The sequence below is a fragment of the Melospiza melodia genome, chromosome 25 (genome assembly GCF_035770615.1).
Source record: "Melospiza melodia melodia isolate bMelMel2 chromosome 25, bMelMel2.pri, whole genome shotgun sequence".
Lineage (NCBI taxonomy): Eukaryota > Metazoa > Chordata > Aves > Passeriformes > Passerellidae > Melospiza > Melospiza melodia.
The window spans coordinates 9970280-9991142 of record NC_086218.1 but is presented as its reverse complement, the minus strand read 5'-3'; the positions used below and the strand labels follow the sequence as shown (position 1 = coordinate 9991142).

The 20863-nt window shown below is 56.0% G+C and overlaps 1 protein-coding gene across 1 annotated transcript; it reads right to left on the bottom strand.

Annotated features, from left to right (window-relative positions):
* Positions 1-9119: 9119 nt before the first annotated feature.
* LOC134429089 (cilia- and flagella-associated protein 45-like) lies at positions 9120-19756 on the bottom strand. Its single transcript, XM_063176177.1, has 13 exons — positions 19559-19756; positions 18301-18446; positions 17604-17739; positions 16170-16291; positions 15775-15910; positions 14148-14315; positions 13458-13636; positions 12691-12820; positions 11679-11825; positions 10867-10998; positions 10231-10252; positions 9426-9639; positions 9120-9198 (listed from the first exon to the last, which is right to left on the bottom strand). Exons 1-13 carry the CDS (start codon positions 19754-19756, stop codon positions 9120-9122), a joined length of 1809 nt encoding a protein of 602 aa, XP_063032247.1.
* Positions 19757-20863: the final 1107 nt, after the last annotated feature.

Here is a 20863-nt window from a genome sequence, read left to right as displayed (position 1 = left end):
CCTTTTCCCTCTTTTGGGGTCTCCTTTCCTTTTTTGGGGTCTCCTTTTCCCTTTTTGGGGTCTCCTTTTGGGGTCCCTTCCCCATTTGAGGCCTCTCTCCCCAATTTGGGGGGGCTCCTTTTCCCCTTTTTGGGGCTCCTTTTCCCCCTTTTTTGGGGTCTCCTTTCCTTTTTTGGGGGCTCCTTTTCCCCTCTTTTGGGCTCTCCTTTCCTTTTTAGGATCTCCTTCCCCTTTTTGGGCTTTCCTTCCCCTTTCAGGACCACGAGGATCCCCCAAACCCGGGCTGCCCCCCCCGCAGTTCCCACCGGCCATTTCGGGGTCCCCCCCCGGGCCGGACGTCGTTGGTGGCCGCGGTGACAGCGGGGACAGCGGAAGGGAGGGACGGGGGTGGCCCTGGGGAAGTGCGGGAGGGGCGGGGAGCCGAGGGGACAATGGGGACATTGGGGACAGCGGCGGGGGCGCGGTGCCTGCTCGGCCTCGTCCTGCTGGGGGTGCCCGGCCGGGCCGCAGGTGGGCACGGGGGGATTTGGGGGGTTCGGGGGTGTCCAGGGGATTTGGGGTGTCCGGAGCGTTTGGGGGATCCAAGGGGGTTTGGGGGATTTAGGGGGGTTTGGGATGTCCAGGGAGGGTTTGGGGATTTGGGGGATTTGGGGTGTCCAGGGGGGTTTGGGGTGTCCGGAGCATTTGGGGGATTTAGAGGGGTTTGGGTGGATTTATGGGGTTTGGGTGAATTTAGGGGTGTTTGGGGTGTCCAGGGGGGTTTGGGATTTCGGGGCAGTTTGGGGGATTTGGGATGTCTGGGGGATTCAGGGGGTTTGTGGGATTTAGGGGGTTTAGGGGTGTCCAGGGGATTTGGGGTGTCCGGAGCGTTTGGGGGATCCAAGGGGGTTTGGGGGATTTAGGGGGATTTGGGGTGTCCAGGGGAGTTTGGGGTTTTTTTCTGGAGGAGTTTGGGGGATTTGGGGTGTCCGGAGCATTTGGGGGATTTAGAGGGGTTTGGGTGGATTTAGGGGATTTGGGTGAATTTAGGGGGTTTGGGGTGTCCAGGGGGATTTGGGGATTCGGGGGGGTTTGGGGGATTTGGGGTGTCCAGGGGGGGGTTGGGTGAATTTAGGGGATTTGGGGGTTTTGGGGGATTTGGGGTGTCCGGAGCGTTTGGGGGATCCAATGGGGTTTGGGGGATTTAGGGGGATTTGGGATGTCCAGGGGGGTTTGGGGATTCGGGGGACTTTGGGGGATTTGGGGTGTCCAGGGGGGTTTGGGGTGTCCGGAGCATTTGGGGGATTTAGAGGGGTTTGGGTGAATTTAGGGGATTTGGGATGTCTAGGGGGGGTTTGGGGATTCGGGGGAGTTTGGGGGATTTGGGGTGTCCAGGGGGGTTTGGGGGATCCAAGGGGGTTTGGGGATTTAGGGGTGTTTGGGGTGTCCAGGGGGGTTTGGGATTTCGGGGGAGTTTGGGGTTTCTGGAGGAGTTTGGGGGATTTGGGGTGTCCAGGGGGGTTTGGGGATTTGGGGAGTTTAGGGGGGGTTGGGGTGTCAGAGGAATTTGGGGTGTCCGGAGCATTTAGGGGATTTAGGGGGGTTTGGGTGGATTTGGGGGATTTGGGATGTCCAGGGGGGTTTGGGTGAATTTGGGGGGTTTGGGGTGTCCAGGGGGGTTTGGGGGATCCAGGGGAATTTGGAGGGTTTGGGTGGATTTGGGGGATTTGGGGTGTCTGGAAGATTTGGGGGGATCCAGGAGGGGTTTGTGGTGTCCTGGGGAGGGGGGGGGGTTTGGGAGATTCGGGGCAATTGGGTGGATTTGGGGAATTTGGGGTGTCCGGGGGGGTTTGGGGGACTGGGGGGGATCCAGGGGGGGTTTGGGGGATTCAGGGAATTTGGGGGGGGGGGTGATTTTGGAGTGTCCAGGGAAGTTTGGGGGGTGGAATTCAGGGGGATTTGGGGGTCTGGGGGGTGCCACCTGTGGGGTGACACATGGGTGGTCCCCAAAATCCCCCCCCAAATCCCCCAGGCCCCCAAAATCCTCTAAAATTCCCCCAAAATCCTCCCCTAAAAACCCCCCCAAATCCCTCCAAAATCCCCCCCTCAGGCCCCCAAAAAAATCCCCCCCTTAAACCTCCCAAAAATCGTCCCTTAAATCCCTCAAAAATCCCCCCCAAATCCCTCCAAACTCCCCAAATCCCCCCCAAATCCCTCCAAAATTCTCCTCAATATCCCCCAAATCTCCCCCAATCCCCTAAAATCCGCCCCCCCGAAACTCCCAAATCCTCCTCAAATTCCCCAAAATCCCTCCCCAAAAACCACCCTAAAATCCAAAAAACCCTCCCCAAATCCTCACTAAATTCCCTAAAATCCCTCCAAAACTCCCAAATCTCCCCCTAAAATTCCCCAAAACCGCCCTAAAATCCCCCAACCCCCCCCACAAAATCCCTCAAAAATCTCCCCCAAAACCCCCTAAAAACCACCCTAAAATCCCTCCTAAAACCCCAAAATCCCCCCTTAAAATCCCAAATCCCCCCCAAATCCCTCCAAAACCCGTCCAAAACCCCCCTAAAATTCCCTAAAATCCCCCCCAAAACCCCTAAAATCCCCCTGAAACTCTCAAAACTCCCTGTAAAATCCCCCAAATTCCTCCATAAACCCCACCAAAACTCCCAAAATCCCCCTTAAAATCCCCAAAACCCCCCAAAAAACCCCAAAATCGCCCCCCCAAAAAACCCCTCAGGAGCCCTGGCCGAGCCCGAGCTGTGCTACGTGCTGGAACGCCGTGCTCTTCCTCTACAGCCTCATCCTCACCGGCCTCTACGTGCGCCTCAGGGTGAGCCCCGAACCCCCTTTTTTTTTGGGGGGTCCCCAAAACTCCCCTCCTCATCCTCACTCACCCAAATTTTCCCCCCATTTTTCTCCCCTTTTTTTCCCTCATTTTTGGGTTTTTTTTTTCCTCTCCAGTTCCTGACTCAGAGGTCGCGGCAAGCGGCTCAGAAGGTAAAGGGGGAATTTGGGGGGAATTTGGGGGGTTTGGAGGATTTTGGGGGTGAGTTTGGAGGGTGATTTTGGGGGGGATTTTGGGGCGAGTTTGAGGGGGATTTTGGGGTGAGTTTGAGGGGGGGTTTTGAGGGGTTTTGGGTTTTTTTTGGGGGGGGATTTTGAGGCGAGTTGGAGGGGGATTTTGGGGCGAGTTTGAGGGGGATTTTGGGGGGGGTTTGGAAATTTTGAGGAGAGATTATGGGGGGATTTTGGGGGCGAGTTTGAGGGGGATTTTGGGGTGAGTTTGAGGGGGATTTTTGGGGGATTTTTGGGGTTTTTTTGGGTGAGTTTGAGGGGGATTTTGAGGCGAGTTTGAGGGGGATTTTGGGGTGCGTTTGAGGGGGATTTTATGGGGATTTTGGGGGGATTTTGGGGTGAGTTTGAAGGGGGATTCTGAGGGGGGATTTTTAGAAGATTTTGAGGGGGATTTTGGGGTGAGTTTGGGGGGGATTTTGGGGTGAGTGTGAGGGAGATTTTGGGGGAGATTTTGGGGTGAGTTTGAAGGGGGGTTTTGAGGGGATTTTAGGGTGACTTTGGGGGATTTTGGGGCTTTTTTGGGGGGGGTCGTTAGAGGGGGTTTGGGGGATTTTGGGGCGAGTTTGAGGGCGATTGGCGGGGGAGGGATTTTAGGAGATTTTGAGGGGATTTTTGGGGGGCATTTTAGGAGATTTTGAAGGGTTTTTCGGGGGTGCTGGGGGTGCTGTGGGGGATGGGGGGTGTCCGGATGTGCCCCCCCCCAGCCCCCCAAATTCTCCTTTCGCTTTCTGTTCCCGGGCAGAAGGAGGAAGAGGCCGTTTACGCCGTGAGTCACGCAGGGGGCGGATTTTTGGGGGGGTTTTAGGGATTTTTGGGGGGACAGGGGCTGTGCTGGGGAGGGGGGAACATCCCCGGGGTTTTGAGGGGGTACCCCTGGAGCATTTATGGGCTGAGATTTGGGGTGTCCCCCCCGTTTATGGGGTGAGATTGGGAATGTTTGGGGACTTGGGGGGGTCCCCCCCCGATTTGTGGGGCTGAGATTTGGAGTTTTTTTGGGATTTGGGGTGTCTCCTGCAGAGATCCATTTGTGGGGCTGAGATTTGGGGTCCCTCCCAATTTATGGGCTGAGATTTGGGGGGTGTTTGGGATTTGGGGGTCCCCTCCCACTTATGGGGCTGAGACTTGGGGTCCTCCTCCACCCATCGATGGGGTGAAATTTGGGGTCCACCCAATTTGTGGGGGTGAGATTGGGGGATTTTGGGATTTTAGGATGTGCTCCCCCCCATAAAGAACTGCTTATATAGGGCTGAGATTTGGGGTTCTCATCCATTTATGGGGGGGATATTTGGGGTGATGTTTGGGATTTGGGGTTTCCCCCAGTTTATGGGGCTGATATTTGGGGTGTCCTCTCACTTATGGGCTGAGATTTGAGGTGTTCCCCCCATTTATGGGGCTGAGATTTTTGGGATTTTTTGGGATTTTGGGGTGTCCCCTCCCCTAAAGAATCATTTATGGGGTGAGATTTGGGGGGTGTCCCCAGTTTATGGGATAAAATTTGGGATGTTTGGGTTTTGGGGGTCCCTCCCATTTATGGGCTGAGATTTGGGGTGTTTGGGATTTTGGGGGTCCCTCCCATTTATGGGGTGAAATTTGGGGTATTTGGGGATTGGGGGTGTTTAGGTTTTGGGGGTGTTTGGGTTTTGGGGATGTTTGGGTTTTGGGGATGTTTGGGATTTGGGGGTGTTTGGGATTTGGGGTGTTTGGGATTTGGGGTCTCCCCCCCTAAAGAACCATTGATGGGGCTGAGATTTGGGGTGCTTGGGATTTGGGGGAATTTGGTTTGTCCCCCTATTTATGGGATGAAACTTGGGATGTTTGGGGGTTTGGGATTTGGGAGATTTGGGGGATTTGGTTTGTCCCCTCCAATTTGTGGGATAAAATTTGGGATGTTTGGGGTTTGGGGTCCCTCCCCTCAAGAACCATTGATGGGGTGACACCGGGGGGGTGACAGAGGTTGCTGTCACTTGGGGTTGGTGGCACAGACCCCCCAAAACCCCTCAAAACCCCCCAAAAAACCCTTCTGGACCCCCCTATAGGGTCTCAGCTCCGAGCACCAGGAGACCTACGAGACCCTGCAGATGAAGAGCTCCTGACCCCCCCCCGTGTCACCTCCTGTCCCCTCCTGTGTCACCTCCCCTGTCCCCAAACCCCGGGACCCCCCTGCCCTCCCCCCCCTGCCACCACCGGGATGGAAAATTTGGGATTTTTCCCTCTGAAAAGGCCAAATTCGGGTGGAAAATTGGGATCTTTTTCCCCCTGGAAATGGAAAATTTGAATTTTTCCCCCCCGCCGAAAATGTGGATTTTTTTTTTTTTTTGCCCCCTCTGGGGAAATGGAAAATTGCGATTTTTTAATTCCCCTCTATAAATGGAAAATTGGGATTTTCTTTCCCCTGGAATGGAAAATCGGGGATTTTTTTTTTTTTCCCTTGAAAATTGGGATTTTTTTTCTCCCTTGGAAATGGAAAATTGGGATTTTTTTCTCACCCTGGAAATGGAAAATTGGTGATTTTTTTCCCCCGAAAATTGGGATTTTTTCTGTCTGGAAATACCAGATTTGGATGGAAAATTGGGATTTTTTTCTTTTTTTTTTAGCCAAAAAAGCTCCCCCCCCTCCTTTTCCCCAAATTTGAAAGATTTTGGGGGTCTCCCCCTCCCCTAACCCCCCCCCCCTTCTCCGTGGGATTTCTCCCCCCAAATTCTGCCCCAAAAAACCCCATGGAAATAAACCAGTTCAAACCAGTTCAAACCAGTTCAAACCAGTGCTCCCAGTTGAACCCAAAAGCTGCGGTTTGGTTCCAGGAGGGAAGGAAGGGTAAAAATCGGGATAAAATACAGATTTAAAAGGTTAAAAAATAAATATTAAATGGGGTTTAAAGGGTTAAAAAATGGGGTTAAAATTTGGGGTATAATGGGTTAAAATGGGGACTGTAGAGGGTTAAAAATAGGGATAAAATGGGGAAAATGTAGGGAGAAAATAGAAGTTAAAAGGAGTTAAAAATAGGGGTGAAATGGGTTAAAATGGGTAAAAAATATGGACAAAAAATAAGTGAAAATAGGGGTAAAATGGGGCAAAATAGGGATAAAACTGGGTTTTTAAAAGGGTTAAAAATAAACATAAAAATGGGCTAAAATTGGGATAATGGGCTTTAAAGGGTGACAAATAGGTGTAAAAAGGGTTAAAATAGGTTAAAAAGGGATTAAAATTGGTAAAACTATGGATTGGTAAAACTAAAAATGGGTAAAAATTGGAATTAAAATCGGATAAAAATAGGGATTTAAAAGGGTAAAAAGAGGGATTAAAATTGGGTTAAATAGATGAAAATTGGTTAAAAATAGAGATTAAACTTGGTAAAAAAAAGGATTTAAAAGGGTTAAAATAGGGGTAAAAAAGAGTAAAAATAGATGAAAATGGGTTAAAATAGGGATTAAAATTGGGTAAAATAAGGAAATAAAATTGGGTAAAAATAGGAATTTCAAAGGGTAAAAACAGGGATGAAAATGGGTTAAAATAGATGAAAATTGGTTAAAAATAGGGATTAAATTTGGTCAAAATAGGGATTAAAGAGGGTTAAAATAAGGATAAAAATGGGCTAAAAGATATGAAAATTGGTTAAAAATAGGGATTAAAATTGGGGGAGAATAGGAATTAAAATTTGGTAAAAATAGGAATTTAAAAGGGTAAAAATAAATAGGGATAAAATGGGTTAAAAATCTCTAAAAACGGGTAAAAAGAGAGAAAAAAAATGGGCTCAAACCACAGAGAAAAAAAGGGGAAATGTCCCCCATATCCCTGGGAGATGGCGGCTGGCATCGGGAGGTGGCACAGGGGTGGCATCAGGGTGACAGGGTGGCATCGAGCGGTGACACGGTGACAGCAGGAGGTGGCAGGGTGGCACCAGGGTGGCCCCAGGCTTTCTTCTCCACCACGGCACAGTAGCTGTCGGGCACCCCGGTGTCCCTGTGGGCACAGAGTGACACGGGAGGGGACATCAGCGGGACAGGGGTGACACGGGAGGGGACATGGAAGGTGACAAGAGGTGCCAGGAGGTGACACAGGAGGTGCCAGGAGGTGCCAGAAAGCGACAGAGGTGACCCAGGAGGGGACATCAGTGGTGCCAGGGGTGACAGAGGTGACACAAGAGATGCCAGGAGGTGACACAGGAGGGGAAAAGAGGTGCCAGGAAGTGGCAGAGGTGACACAGGAGGGGACATAGAAGGTGACAAGAGGTACCAAGAGGTGACACAGGAGGTGACAGAAGAGGTCCCAAGAGGTGCCAGGAAGTGGCAGAGGTGACACAGGAGGTGGCAAGAGACGCCAGGAGGTGACACAGGAGGGGAATAGAGGTGCCAGGAGGTGACAGAGGTGAGACAGGAGGTGCCAGGAGGTGACAGAGGTGACAGGAGAGGTCCCAGGAGGTGCCAGAAAGTGACAGAGGTGACACAAGAGGTGGCAAGAGACGCCATGACGTGACACAGGAGGGGAAAAGAGGTGCCAGGAAGTGGCAGAGGTGACACAGGAGGGGACATCAGCGGTGCCAGGGGTGACAGAGGTGACACAGGAGGTGACGCAGGAGGTGGCAAGAGATGCCAGGAGGTGACACAGGAGGGGAATAGAGGTGCCAGGACACGGCAGAGGTGACAGAAGATGTGCCAGGAAGTGACAGAAGTGACAGAGGTGGCACAAGAGGTGCCAGGAGGTGGCAGAGGTGGCACGGCCCCGCACCTGAGGCGCTGCAGTTTCTGCTGCCCCACGCGTGCCAGGTGCTCTGCCCGCTGCCGTGCCCGCGCCAGCTCCCGCTGTCCCTCCTCGATGGCCGCGGCTCTGTCGCGCTGCCGCCGCTGCCGCGACTCGCGGATCTGCTCCTGCAGCGCCTCCCCGTGCGCGCGCTGTGCCCGCTGCCGTGCCAGCTGCTGCTCCTGCTCGCGCGCCAGCTGCTCCTGCTGGGCACTGGGGACACGGGGACACCACTGTGACACTGGGACATTGGCACTGGGACTGTGCCCGCTGCCATGCCAGCTGCTGGTCCTGCTCGCGCGCCAGCTGCTCCTGCTGGGCACTGGGGACACACGGGGGACATGGGGACATCACTGTGACACTGGCACAGCTGTGCCCGCTGCCGTGCCAGCTGCTGCTCCTGCTCGCGCGCCAGCTGCTCCTGCTGGGCACTGGGGACACACGGGGAACATGGGGACACTGGCACTGTGACACTGGGACTGTGCCCGCTGCCGTGCCAGCTGCTGCTCCTGCTCGCGCGCCACCTGCTCCTGCTGGGCACTGGGGACACGGGGACATCACTGTGACACTGGGACATTGGCACTGTGACACTGGGGCTGTGCCCGCTGCCGTGCCAGCTGCTCCTGCTGGGCACTGGGGACACGGGGACACCACTGTGACACTGGCATAGTGACATTGGCACAGCTGTGACACTGGGGACACAGGGACATCACTGTGACACTGGGACATTGGCACTGTGACACTGGGGCTGTGCCCACTGCTGTGCCAGCTGCTGGCCCTGCTTCTGTGCCAGCTGCTCCTGCTGGGCACTGCGGACACGGGGATATCACTGTGACACTGGGGACATGGGGACATCACTGTGGCATTGGCACTGTCACACTGAGGCTGTGCCCGCTGCCATGCCAGCTGCTGCTGCTGGGCACTGGGGACACGGGGACATGGGGATATCACTGTGACATTGGCACTGTGACACTGACGTGGGGACATTGGCACTGGGACGCTGGCACAGCTGTGCCCGCTCCTGTACCAGCTGCTCCTGCTTGGCACTGGGGACATGGGGACATTGCTGGGACATTGGCACTGTGACACTGGGACTGTGCCCGCTGCAGTGCCAGCTGCTACTCCTGGACCAGCTGCTCTTGCTGGGCACTGGGGACACGGGGGACATGGGGACATTGGCACTGGGACACTGGCACAGCTGTGACACCGGGGACATGGAGACACCACTTACTAGGCACTGGGGACATTGGCTTGGGGACACTGGGTCACTGGGGACATCACTGGGACATTGGCCCTGGTACACTGGGGACATGGAGACCTCACTGGGACGCTGGCATGGGGACACTGTGACACTGGCACAGCCGTGCCCGCTCCCATGCCAGCTGCTCCCGGTGGGCGCTGAGGACGTGCGGACATTGGCACAGCCCCTGGGTGACACGGGGACACTGCTACAGTCCCCTGGGCACGCCTGACACAGCGTCTGGGGTGACACTGGTGTCCCCAGCGCCACCAAGATGGCACAGGGACCCTGCCAGAGACCCCAGTCACGCCTGGCACAGCTCCTGGGGTGGCACCGGAGTGCCCAGCCTCTCAGCTGTCCCCATGCCAGCCCCGGTGCCACCCACCCGAGCAGGGTGAGGAAGTCGCGGCGCTCCTGCTGCAGTGCCAGCGCCCGCTGCTGTCGCCGCTTTGTCGCCTCCTCGTGGCGGCCCCGCTGCAGCTCCTGCAGCTGCTCCGCGCGGCGCCGCTCCCGTTGCAGCTCCCGGCGCCGCCACTCGCGCTCCGCCGCCTCCGCACTGCGCCTGAAGCGCAGGGCCTCCTGCGGGGACATCGGGGACACTGGGGACATTGGGGACATTGGGGACATCGGGGGCACTGGGGACATTGGGGGTGTTGGGGACATTGGGGACACTGGGGACACTGGGGGCATTGGGGGCACTGGGGACATCGAGGGCACTGGGGACAATGGGGACATCAGGGGCATCGGGGGCACTGGGGACATCGGGGGCATCGGGGGCATTGGGGGCACTGAGGACATTGGGGACACTGGGGACATCGAGGGCACTGGGGACATCGGGGACATTGGGGGCACTGGGGACAGTGGGGGCATTGGGGACACTGGGGGCACTGGGGACAGTGGGGGCTTTGGGGACATTGGGGACACTGGGGACACTGGGGACATTGGGGACATTGGGGGCATTGGGGACACTGGGGACAGGGACAGGTCCTGGCAGTGCCACTCCCACTCTGCTGCCTCCTCATTGCGCTTGAAGCACAGAGCCTCCTGCGGGGACATGGGGGGCATTGAGGACATTGGGGACACTGGGGACATCGGGGATACTGGGGACATTGGGGACAGCGGAGACATTGGAGACACTGGGGACAGGGACAGGTCCTGGCAGTGCCAGTCCCGCTCCGCCGCCTCCTCACTGCGCCTGAAGCGCAGAGCCTCCTGCGGGGACATTGGGGACATTGGGGACATCAGGGGCATTGAGGACATTGGGGACATTGGGGACATCGGGGCACTGGGGACAGTGGGGGCTTTGGGGACATTGGGGACACTGGGGACATTGGGGACATCGGGGGCATTGGGGACGCTGGGGATAGGGACAGGTCCTGGCAGTGCCAGTCCCGCTCCGCTGCCTCCTCATTGCGCCTGACGTGCAGAGCCTCCTGCGGGGACATTGGGGACATTGGGGGCATCGGGGACATTGGGGACAGTGACAGCGACAGGGGACACTGGGGACAGGGAAAGGGACAGTCACAGGGACAGCTCCCGGTGCTGCCACTCCGGCTCTGCCACCTGCTGGCTGCGCTTGGAGCGCAGAGCGCCCCGCGGGGACATTGGGGACAGTGACAGGGGACATTGGGGACATTAAGGGCACTGGGGACAGGGACAGCTACAGGGGACATTGGGGATATTGGGGACAGGGACAGCTCCCCGTGTCACCAGGCGCGCTCTGCCGCCACCTGGCTGCTCTTGGTCCGCAGAGCCCCGGGGAGGTGACAGCGCCCTGGGGAGGGGACGGAGCCCGGGGAGGGGACAGGGGTGGCAGTGCCACCCACCTGCGCCTCCTGCCACTCCCGCTCGCGCTCCTTGGCGGCCTTGAGCCGGTCCAGCTCCCGCTGCTGCTCCTGGCACAGCCGCGCCCGCTCCGCCTGCAGCGCCACCTCCCGCTCCTGGGGACAGTGACAGCGCTGGGGACAAGGGGACACCGGGACAGGGACAGCGACAGCGCTGGGGAGACACTGCTGGGGACAGGGACACCACTGGGGACAGGGACACAGCTGGGGACAGGGACACAGCTGGGGACAGGGACACTGGGACAGGGACACAGCTGGGGACAGGGACACCGCTAGGGACAGGGACACAGCTGGGGACAGGAACACCAGTGGGGACGGGGACACAGCCGGGGACAGGGGCACCAGGACAGGGACACTGGGACACCACTGGGGACAAGGACACCGCTGGGGAGACACCGCTGGGGACAGGGACACAGCTGGGGACAGGGACACTGGGACAGGGACACAGCTGGGGACAGGAACACACTGGGGGACAGCGACACGGAGACAGGGACACAGCTGGGGACAGAGATATCGGCTGGAGACAAGGACACAGTGGGGGACAGAGCCCTAAGAAGGTGACAAAGCCCTGGGGAGGTGACAGAACATTGGGGAGGTGACAGCACCCAGGGCAGGGGACAGAGCCCTGGGATAGGAAAGTGCCATGGGAGGTGACAGCGCCTCGGGGTGGGACAGCACCCTGGGGAGGTGACAGCATCCTGGGGAGGTGACAGCATCCTGGGGAGGTGACAGCACTCCGGGGAAGGTGACAGCACCCCGGGGGAGGTGCCATCTCCCTGGCACGCCGCCCTCACCCCCTTGAGGCGCTGCTCCTCCAGGGCCCGCAGCTCGGCGCGCCGGTCGCGCTCCCGCTCGCGCTGCCGCAGCCGCTGGTTCTCCGCGTCCACCGCCTTCATCTCGGCCATGAGCTGCTGCTTGCGCTGCTGCCGCTGCTGCCAGGCCTGGCCACACCGCGGGGACACCGAGGGGACACCGCGGGGACACCGCAGGGACACCGATCCCGTCACCGCAGAGCCCCGCAAACCCCACCGATCCCAATCCCCGCATTCCCCGGGGACCCCAAACCCCTGGGATCCCCAATTCCATGGGATCCCAAACCTCTGGGGTCTCCCTCAGCAGGATCCCCATTCCCTGAAATGCCCATTCCCTGAAATTCCCACTCCTTGGGATCTCCCACTTCTTGGGATCCCAAACCCCTGGGACCCCCATTCCCTGGGATTACCCTGCCATAGATCCCAATTCCATGGGATCCCAAACCCCTGGGATCCCCTTGCTATGGATCCCCATTCCCTGGGGTCCCAAATCCCTGGGATCTCCCTCATTGGGACCTCCTTTCCCTAGGACCTCCATTCCCTGGGATCTCCCACTCCTTGGGACCCCAAACCCCTGGGATTCCCCATTCCTGGGATTACCCTGCTATAGATCCCAATTCCATGGGACCTTAAACCTCTGGGATCTCCCTCATCAGGATCTCCCTCAGCAGGATCCCCATTCCCTGAAATCCCCAATCTCAGAAATCCCCATTCCCCGGAATTCCCATTCCCCAAAATCCCGATTGCCTGGGATCCCCCATTCCCAGAAATCCTCATTCCCCAAAATCCCAATTCCCCAAAATCCCCATTCCCTGGCAGCTCCAATCCCTGGAATCCCCAATCCCTGCATCCCCCGTTCCCTGGAATCCCCACCAGCTCCGTGTCCCCTTGTGATGCCACCACGTCCCCAAGGCCACCAGAGCCCCGATCCCACCCCGTGCTGCCCCCAACCCTTCCAACCCAAATTCCCAAATTCCCGCTGGGAATCTCCAACCTCGTGATCCTCCCTCTTCATCTGCTCCAGGTGTTCCAGGAGCTTCTGGCGCTCCTGGAGTTTCTGCTCAGCCTTCAGCGCCCGCTGCTCCTGGTGCTGCTCCACCTGCTTGAGCACCTCCAGCTTGTGGCTGGGAATTCGGGAAGCATTTGGGAATTATTTGGGAATTTGGGAATTCGGGAATTTGGGAATGGAAAAGTTCCGGTCTGGCTCCAGAATTGTGGAGTGCACGGGGTGGGAAAGGGAAAGGGGAAAGGGAAAAAGGAAGGGAAAGGGGAAAGAGGGAGAAAGGGAAAAAGAAAAGGGGAGAAGGAAGAAAAAAGGGAAAGGGGAAAGAGGGAGAAAGGGAAACGGAAAAGGGAAAAAGGAAGAAAAAGGGAAAGGGGAAAGAGGGAGAAAGGGAAAAGGGGAAAAGGAGAGAGGGAAAAGAGGGAAAAGGGGGAAAGGAGAAAGGGGAGAAAGGGAAAAGGCAAAAAAAGGGAAAAGAAGGAAAAGAATGGGAAAGGAAGGGAAAAAGGGAAGAGGAAAGAGGGAAAAAGAGAAAAGGAAGAAGGGAAAGGAGGGAAAGGGGAAACAGAACAGAAGGGAAAGGGAAGAAAATGGGAAGACGAAAAGGAGAAAGGGAAAAGGGAAGAGGAATATAAAGAATGGGGGAAGGGAGAAGAGATAAGAGGAAAGGGATAAGGAGAAAAGAGGAGAGGGAAAAGAAGGGAAAAGGGAAGAGGAAGAGGAAAAGGAAAAGGGAAGAGGAAAAGGGAAGCACGGACCTGATGATCTCCTGCTTCCTGCGGCGCTGCAGCTCCTCCTCCATCTGCAGCTCCTTCTCCCGCTCGCTGTCCAGGAGCCGCACCAGGCGCTGCTCCTCCGCCTGCAGCTCCCCCTGCAGCTGCTGCTTCTCTGCCAGCTGCCTGTCCTGGATGGATCTGCAGCGGGCGCTGAGCAGGAGCTGCGGGACACGGGAATGGAGTGGGAAATGGGGAATGGGAATGGGAATGGGAATGGGAATGGGAATGGGAATGTAAATGGGAATGGGAATGGGAAAGGGAAATGGGAATGGAAATGGGAATGGGAAATGGGAATAGGAATAGGAATGGGAATGGGAATGGGAACGGGAATGGGAGATGGGAATGGGAATGGGAATGGGAGATGGGAATGGGAATGGGAATGGGAATGGGAATGGGAATGGGAATGGGAATGGAAATGGGAATGGGAAATGGGAATGGGAATGGGAATGGGAATGGGAATGGGAATGGGAATGGGAATGGAAATGGGAATGGGAATGGAAATGGAAAATGGGAGCCCTGGAGCTTCTCCTGCCTGTCCAGGATGGAGCTGCAGTGGACGCTCAGCAGGAGCTGTGACACACGGGAATGGGAATGGGAATGGGAAAGAGAAATGGGAATGGGACAAGGAAACGGGAAATAGGGAAAGGGAACAGGGAAAGGTTCCGGCCGCACCGAGTTCAGCCACCGCATCTCGTCCTCCTGCTCCAGCCTGAGCCCGGCCGCGCGCTCCAGCAGCTCCCGGCGCTCGAGCTCCAGCTGCAGCCCCAGCTCCGAGGGCTCCCGCGCCTCCCGCTGCTCCTCCTGCCGCCGCTCCGCGCTGCGGGCCCGGCTGCGCGCCTCCTGCGGGACACGGACACTGTGGGACACTGTGGGACACTGTGGGGACACTGCCGAGCCTCCTGCGGGACACGGACACTGTGGGGACACTGTGGGACACTGTGGGACACTGCTGAGCCTCCTGCGGGACACGGACACTGTGGGGACACTGTGGGACACTGTGGGGACACTGCTGAGCCTCCTGCGGGACAGGGACACTGTGGGACACTGTGGGACACTGTGGGGACACTGTGGGACACTGTGAGGACACTGTGGGACACTGTGGGGACACTGTGGGGACACTGTGGGACACTGTGGGACACTGTGGGGACACTGTGGGGACACTGTGGGGACACTGCCGAGCCTCCTGCGGGACAGGGACACTGTGGGACACTGTGGGACACTGTGGGGACACTGTGGGGACACTGTGGGACACTGTGGGGACACTGTGGGACACTGTGGGACACTGTGGGGACACTGCCGAGCCTCCTGCGGGACAGGGACACTGTGGGACACTGTGGGGACACTGTGGGACACTGTGGGGACACTGTGGGACACTGTGGGACACTGTGGGGACACTGTGGGGACACTGTGGGACACTGTGGGGACACTGCCTGTGGGACAGGGACACTGTGAGGACACTGCTAGGGACACTGTGGGGACATTTCCTGTGGGACAGGGACACTGTGGGGACACTGTGGGACACTGTGGGGACACTGCCGAGCCTCCTGCGGGACACGGACACTGTGGGACACTGTGGGACACTGAGGGACACTGTGGGACACTGTGGGGACACTGTGGGGACACTGCCGAGCCTCCTGCGGGACACGGACACTGTGGGACACTGTGGGGACACTGTGGGACACTGTGGGACACTGCCGAGCCTCCTGCGGGACACAGACACTGTGGGGACAGGGACACAGCTGGGGACACTGCCTGTGGGACAAGGACACTGCTGGGGACAGGGACACTGTGGGGACACTGCTGGGGACATTGCTGGGCCTCCTGCAGGACACGGACACTGCGGGCACAGGGACACTGCTGGGGACATTCCCGGGCCTCTTACGGGACAGAGACACTGTGGGGACACTGCCAGTGGGACAGGGACACTGTGGGGACACTGCTGGGGACACTGCCTGTGGGACAGGGACGCTGCTGGGGACATTGCCTGTGGGACAAGGACACTGCTGGGGACATTCCCAGGGCCTCCTGATGGGACATGGCCAGGACCCTGGGGGACATTCCCAAGGCATTCCTTGGGGACATTCCCAGGGCCTCCTGGGGGGACAGTTCTAGGACATTCCAGGGCCCCTGGCACGAGGGGAGTGGGAAAAGCGGGACTGGGAAAAGGGGGATCAGGAAATTCGGGATGGGGGAAATCGGGATGGGGAAAATCGGGGTCAGGAAGAGCAGGATTGGGAAAATCGGGTTCGGGAAATTTGGGATCGGGAAATTGGGGCTCGGGGAATCGGGAGATGCCCACAAAAGCCGCGTCCTGGCGGGATTTGAGGATCTGCGGCGGATCCGCGAGCGGCCGCGGGGGCTGAGCCTGCTCCTGGATCCGCTGGAATTCCTCATTGCCGAGGATGAGCGAGCCCGGGGGCCGATCCCTGGGAACTCTGGGGGACACAGAGCAAAATCAGGGACATGGGGACAGCTCCTGGTGTCCCCTGAGTCCCCAAATCCCATCTGCACCATCAAATTTCCCCTGAGTCCCCAAATCCCACCTGGGTCCCCAAATTCTCTCCAAGTCTCCAATTCCCTTCTGGGTCCAACTTCCACCTGAGTCCCCAAATCCCTTCTGGGTCTCCTCAATTCCTGTGAGTCCCCAGATCCCTTCTGAGTCCCTGGGGGTCCCCAAATCCCCCCGAGCCTCACATGAGGTCCCGGACCACGTCCTTGGTGAAGACGCGGATGGTTTTGGGTTTGTCCTGAGGCACCGGGCCCGGGGCGCTCCTCGCGTCCTGGAGCTGCGTGATGGGGCTGGAGGAGCCTGAAATCTGTGGGGAAAAATGGGGTGAGACCTCAAAATCAGCCCAAACTCGTCCCACAAAACCACCTTCAAAATCCCCACAAAATCATCCCAAAATCTCCCCAAAATCTCGTGAAAATAATCACAAAATCCCCCCCAAATTCCCCCCAAAACCCCATAAAATTAATCACAAAATCCTCTCAAAAGCCCCCACAAAATGACCCCCAATATCACCCCAAAATCTTCCCACAAATCCACCTTCAAAATCCCCACAAAATCACCCCCAAATCCCCCCAAAATCTCATGAAAATAATCACAAACTCCCCCCCAAAATCCCATAAAAATAATCACAAAATCCCCTCAAAAGCCCCCAGAAAATCACCCCCAAAATCACCCCAAAATCTTCCCACAATCCACCTTCAAAATCCACCCAAAATCACCCCCAAATCCCCCCAAAATCTCATGAAAATAATCACAAACTCCCCCCCAAAATCCCATAAAAATAATCACAAAATCCCCTCAAAAGCCCCCACAAAATCGCCCCAAAATTCCCCGAATCCCTCAGAATCCCCCAAATCACTTCAAAATCCCCCACAAAATCCATCAAACTTTGGGGCGAGATTTTGAGGTGGGAGACCCCCCAAACACCGCAAACTTCCTCCAAAATTCCTCCATAATTCCACCAAAATTCCCCCAAAATTCCTTCAAAATTCCTCAAAAATTCCTCCAAAATTCCTCCAAACTTCCCCCAAAATTCCTCCGGCCTCACCTTCCTCGCCCTCTCCCCCTTTTCCTCTTTGTCCTTGTCCGTGTCCTTGTCCCTGTCCCTGTCCCTGTCCCGCTGCTCGTCCCTGGCCAGCTCCGCACTCCGCGCTCGCCGCAGCTGCTCCTGTGGGGACAGGGGGACATTGTGGGGACATTGTGGGGACATCTTGGGGACAATCCTGGGGACAATCCCAGGGAACAACTTGGGGACACCTCGGGGACATCGCAGGGACACCCCGGGGGCATTCCCTGGATCGGTAAAATCTCGGGATGGGGAACAACGGGATCCAGAAAATTTGGGTCAGGAAAAGTGGGATTGGGAGAATCAGGATTGGGAAAATCGGGGTCAGAAAAGCGGGATCGGGGAAAACGGGGTCAGGGAAATTTGGATGGGGAAAATTTGGGATTGGGGAAGATGGAGATTGGGAAATTTGGGATAGGGGAAATTTGGCTCGGGAAATCAGGAATAGCAGGATGGGGGAAAATCGGGATCAGGAAAAGCGGGATTGGGGAAATTCGGGACCGGGAAATTCGGGATGGGGAGATTTGGGGTGAGGGAATCGGGAGATGCCCACAAAAGCCGCGTCCTGGCGGGATTTGAGGATCTGCGGCGGATCCGCGAGCGGCCGCGGGGGCTGAGCCTGCTCCTGGATCCGCTGGAATTCCTCATTGCCGAGGATGAGCGAGCCCGGGGGCCGATCCCTGGGAACTCTGGGGGACACAGAGCACAATCAGGGGAAAAATATCCCACATTCTGGGGGGAAAAAAATCACGGATTTTAGGCAAAAATTCCTTTAATTTTAGGGAAAATATATTTCAAATGTTGGGGGAAAACCGCCCAAATTTGGAGGGAAATAATTGTGAATCTTGGGGGTATATAAATTTTATAATAATAATAAAAGAATAAGAAAATTATAATAATAAAATTAATAATAAATTTTGTAATAATATAATTTGTAATAATAAATTTATATACCATTTTAATAATTAAATAATTTAAATGATAAATTTTATAATAATAAAATTTATAAAATAAATTTCCAAATTTTGGGGAAAAAAATCCCAGATTTGGGGGAAAAGCCGCCAGATTTTTGGCAAAAAATCCAGGTTGGTTTTTTTTGTGTTTTTTTTTTTTTTGTTGTTTTTTTGGGGTTTTTTTTTGTCCTGAATTATCGGCAAAAAAGTCCGGAATTTTGGGGGAAAAATTCCAGGAATTTCTGGAAAAATTAAAGGATTATTGGAGAAAAAATGAGCAGATTTGGGGAGCCTCACATGAGCTCCCGGATCACGTCCCTGGTGATGACCCGGATGGTTTTGGGTTTGTCCCGGAGCGAGGGCAGCGCTCCAGGGGCGGCGGTGACATTGGTGACGTTGGTGACATCTTGGAGCAGCACGATGGGGCTGGAGCGTCCCTCGGGCTGCGGGAAAGGACAGGGTGAGACCCCAAAATTTCCGCAAAATCCGCCCCAAAATTCCCTCAAAGTCCCTCCAAAATCCGCCCCAAAATTCCCTCAAAGTCCCTCCAAAATCTGCCCCAAAATTCCCACAAAGTCCCTCCAAAATTCGCCCCAAAAATGCCATCAAAATCCACCCCAAATCAACTCCAAACCCCCAAAATCACTCCTAATCGCCCCAAAAAGCACCCCTAAATCTCCCCCAAATCTACCCACAATCTCCCCAAAACCACCCCAAAAACCCCGCAAAATCCGCCCCAAAATTCCCACAAAGTCCACCCCAAATCAACTCCAAATCCCCAAAATGACCCATAATCGCCCCAAAACCACCCCCAAAATCCCCGCAAAATCTGCCCCAAGAATCCACCCCAAATCAACTCCAAATCACCCTTAATTGCCCCAAAACCATCCCCAAAATCCCCGCAAAATCCGCCCCAAAATTCCCTCCAAGTCCCTCCAAAATCCGCCCCAAAAATCCCATAAAAACCCACCCCAAATCAAATCCCCAAAACCACCCATCATCGCCCCAAAACCACCATTAAATCGCCCTCAAATCTACCCAAAAAATCACCCCAAATCCCCCTGAATCAACCCGAAAATCCCCTAAAATCACGCCAAAACCCCTCTAAATTTCCCGCAGCACCCCCAAAAATACCCCCGGGTGCCCAAACCCCGCACCCGGTGCCCAAATCCCCCATCCCCAAAAACGTGCCCGGTGCCCAAATCCCCCATCGCCAGCCCTGCCCGGTGTCCCCGGGTGTCCCCGGTTCCCCTCCCCGGTCCCCCCGGTATCCCCGGTTCCCCTCCTCGGTGTCCCCCGGTGTCCCCGGTTCCCCTCCCGGTTCCCCCCGGTGTCCCCGGTTCCCCTCCCCGGTTCCCCCCGGTGTCCCCGGTTCCCCTCCCCGGTTCCCCCCGGTGTCCCCGGTTCCCCTCCCCGGTTCCCCCGGTGTCCCCGGTTCCCCTCCCGGTTCCCCCCGGTGTCCCCGGTTCCCCTCCCGGTGTCCCCCGGTGTCCCCGGTTCCCCTCCCGGTGTCCCCCGGTGTCCCCGGTTCCCCTCCCGGTTCCCGACCCCGCACCCGGCGCTCCCCGGGCGGGCTCCGAGCCCCGGAGCTGTTGCGGAGCCTCCGCCGAGCCCGGGGCGCACGGGAGGCACCGGGAGGCTCCGCAGGGACCGAGGCGGCACCGGGGGCTTTGGAAGGGACCCGGGAGCCCGGGGGGGCACCGGGATGGAGGGAGGCGGATCCCGGGCAGGGGCGGGTGTCGCGCGTGGCCATTGGTGGATGTCGCGATTGTCGCCGGGCCCCGGCCGAGGGGAGAGGCAGCGGCTGTCGCGAGATGTCCCCAACTGCCCCCGGCGCGAGCGGCGCTGTCCCCAACGTCCCCAACAGCCCCGGAGATGCGGGGGGATGGGGGATCGAGGGGGGTCCTGGGAAGGACGGGGTGAGACCCCAGAATCCCCCCAGAATCCCCCCAGAAGCACACGGTTAACTACAACAACTCTCCTTACATAGCTTTTCATTGTGATGCTTAAATGCACACTCAGGAGAGTTACACATTTTCAAGCGTTCTTTCCACTTCACGTGTCCCAGGAATTCTTTTGCTTGGTTTGAGCCTTGATTCGTTTTCATAAAGTACATGCCACAGTGCAGATTAAATTTATAGATTTTATGTCCTCACAAAGCCACCCTGTTCTGTGGTTTGACAGTTCTTGATAGCCGAAGGGTCAGTGGTAAATTCCTCTCAGCATTCTCTTTTTTGGTGTTTATATATTTGCTACTTTTCAATGTGTTCCTATCATACACATGAGATGCTCCACCTGTACATTAAATCAACATTAGCTATTTCACAAAATTATCTGAGTTCATTGTCACTTAGCTGCACAAATAAAGAGCATAAATAAATAAATAAATAAAGGCATTAGCTGCTTCTGCAACAGTTAATGTTGCAATACACAGCACATTGTCTCTATCTTGATATTTTGGGAGAGCCTAAACTATAATGTATTTATCACACTGAAATATATGTTCTACACAGGCATTAGGGTAAAAAGGATGACAAATTGTAGTGTATCACAGGCAGTTTAAAAGTGATTATGAAACGTGTTGCATCAAAATATTTTGCAAAAACCAATAAAATAGTGAAAGCCAATGACTACAAAGTTATTCATAACAGGGGGAAGGTGTATGGAAGGGTTTATTTGACTTCTCCTTATCCTGTTCTGATTTTGTCAGCAATAAATTCAATTCATATCTCTAAATCATAAGCAGTTTTGCCCGTGACAGGATTTGATGAGTGATCCTCCCAGGATCCTCCCAGGACAGAACCCCCTCCCTTTCCCATCTGACTCTCAGCACAAATGGCCGCTTCCTTCTTGTCCAAGA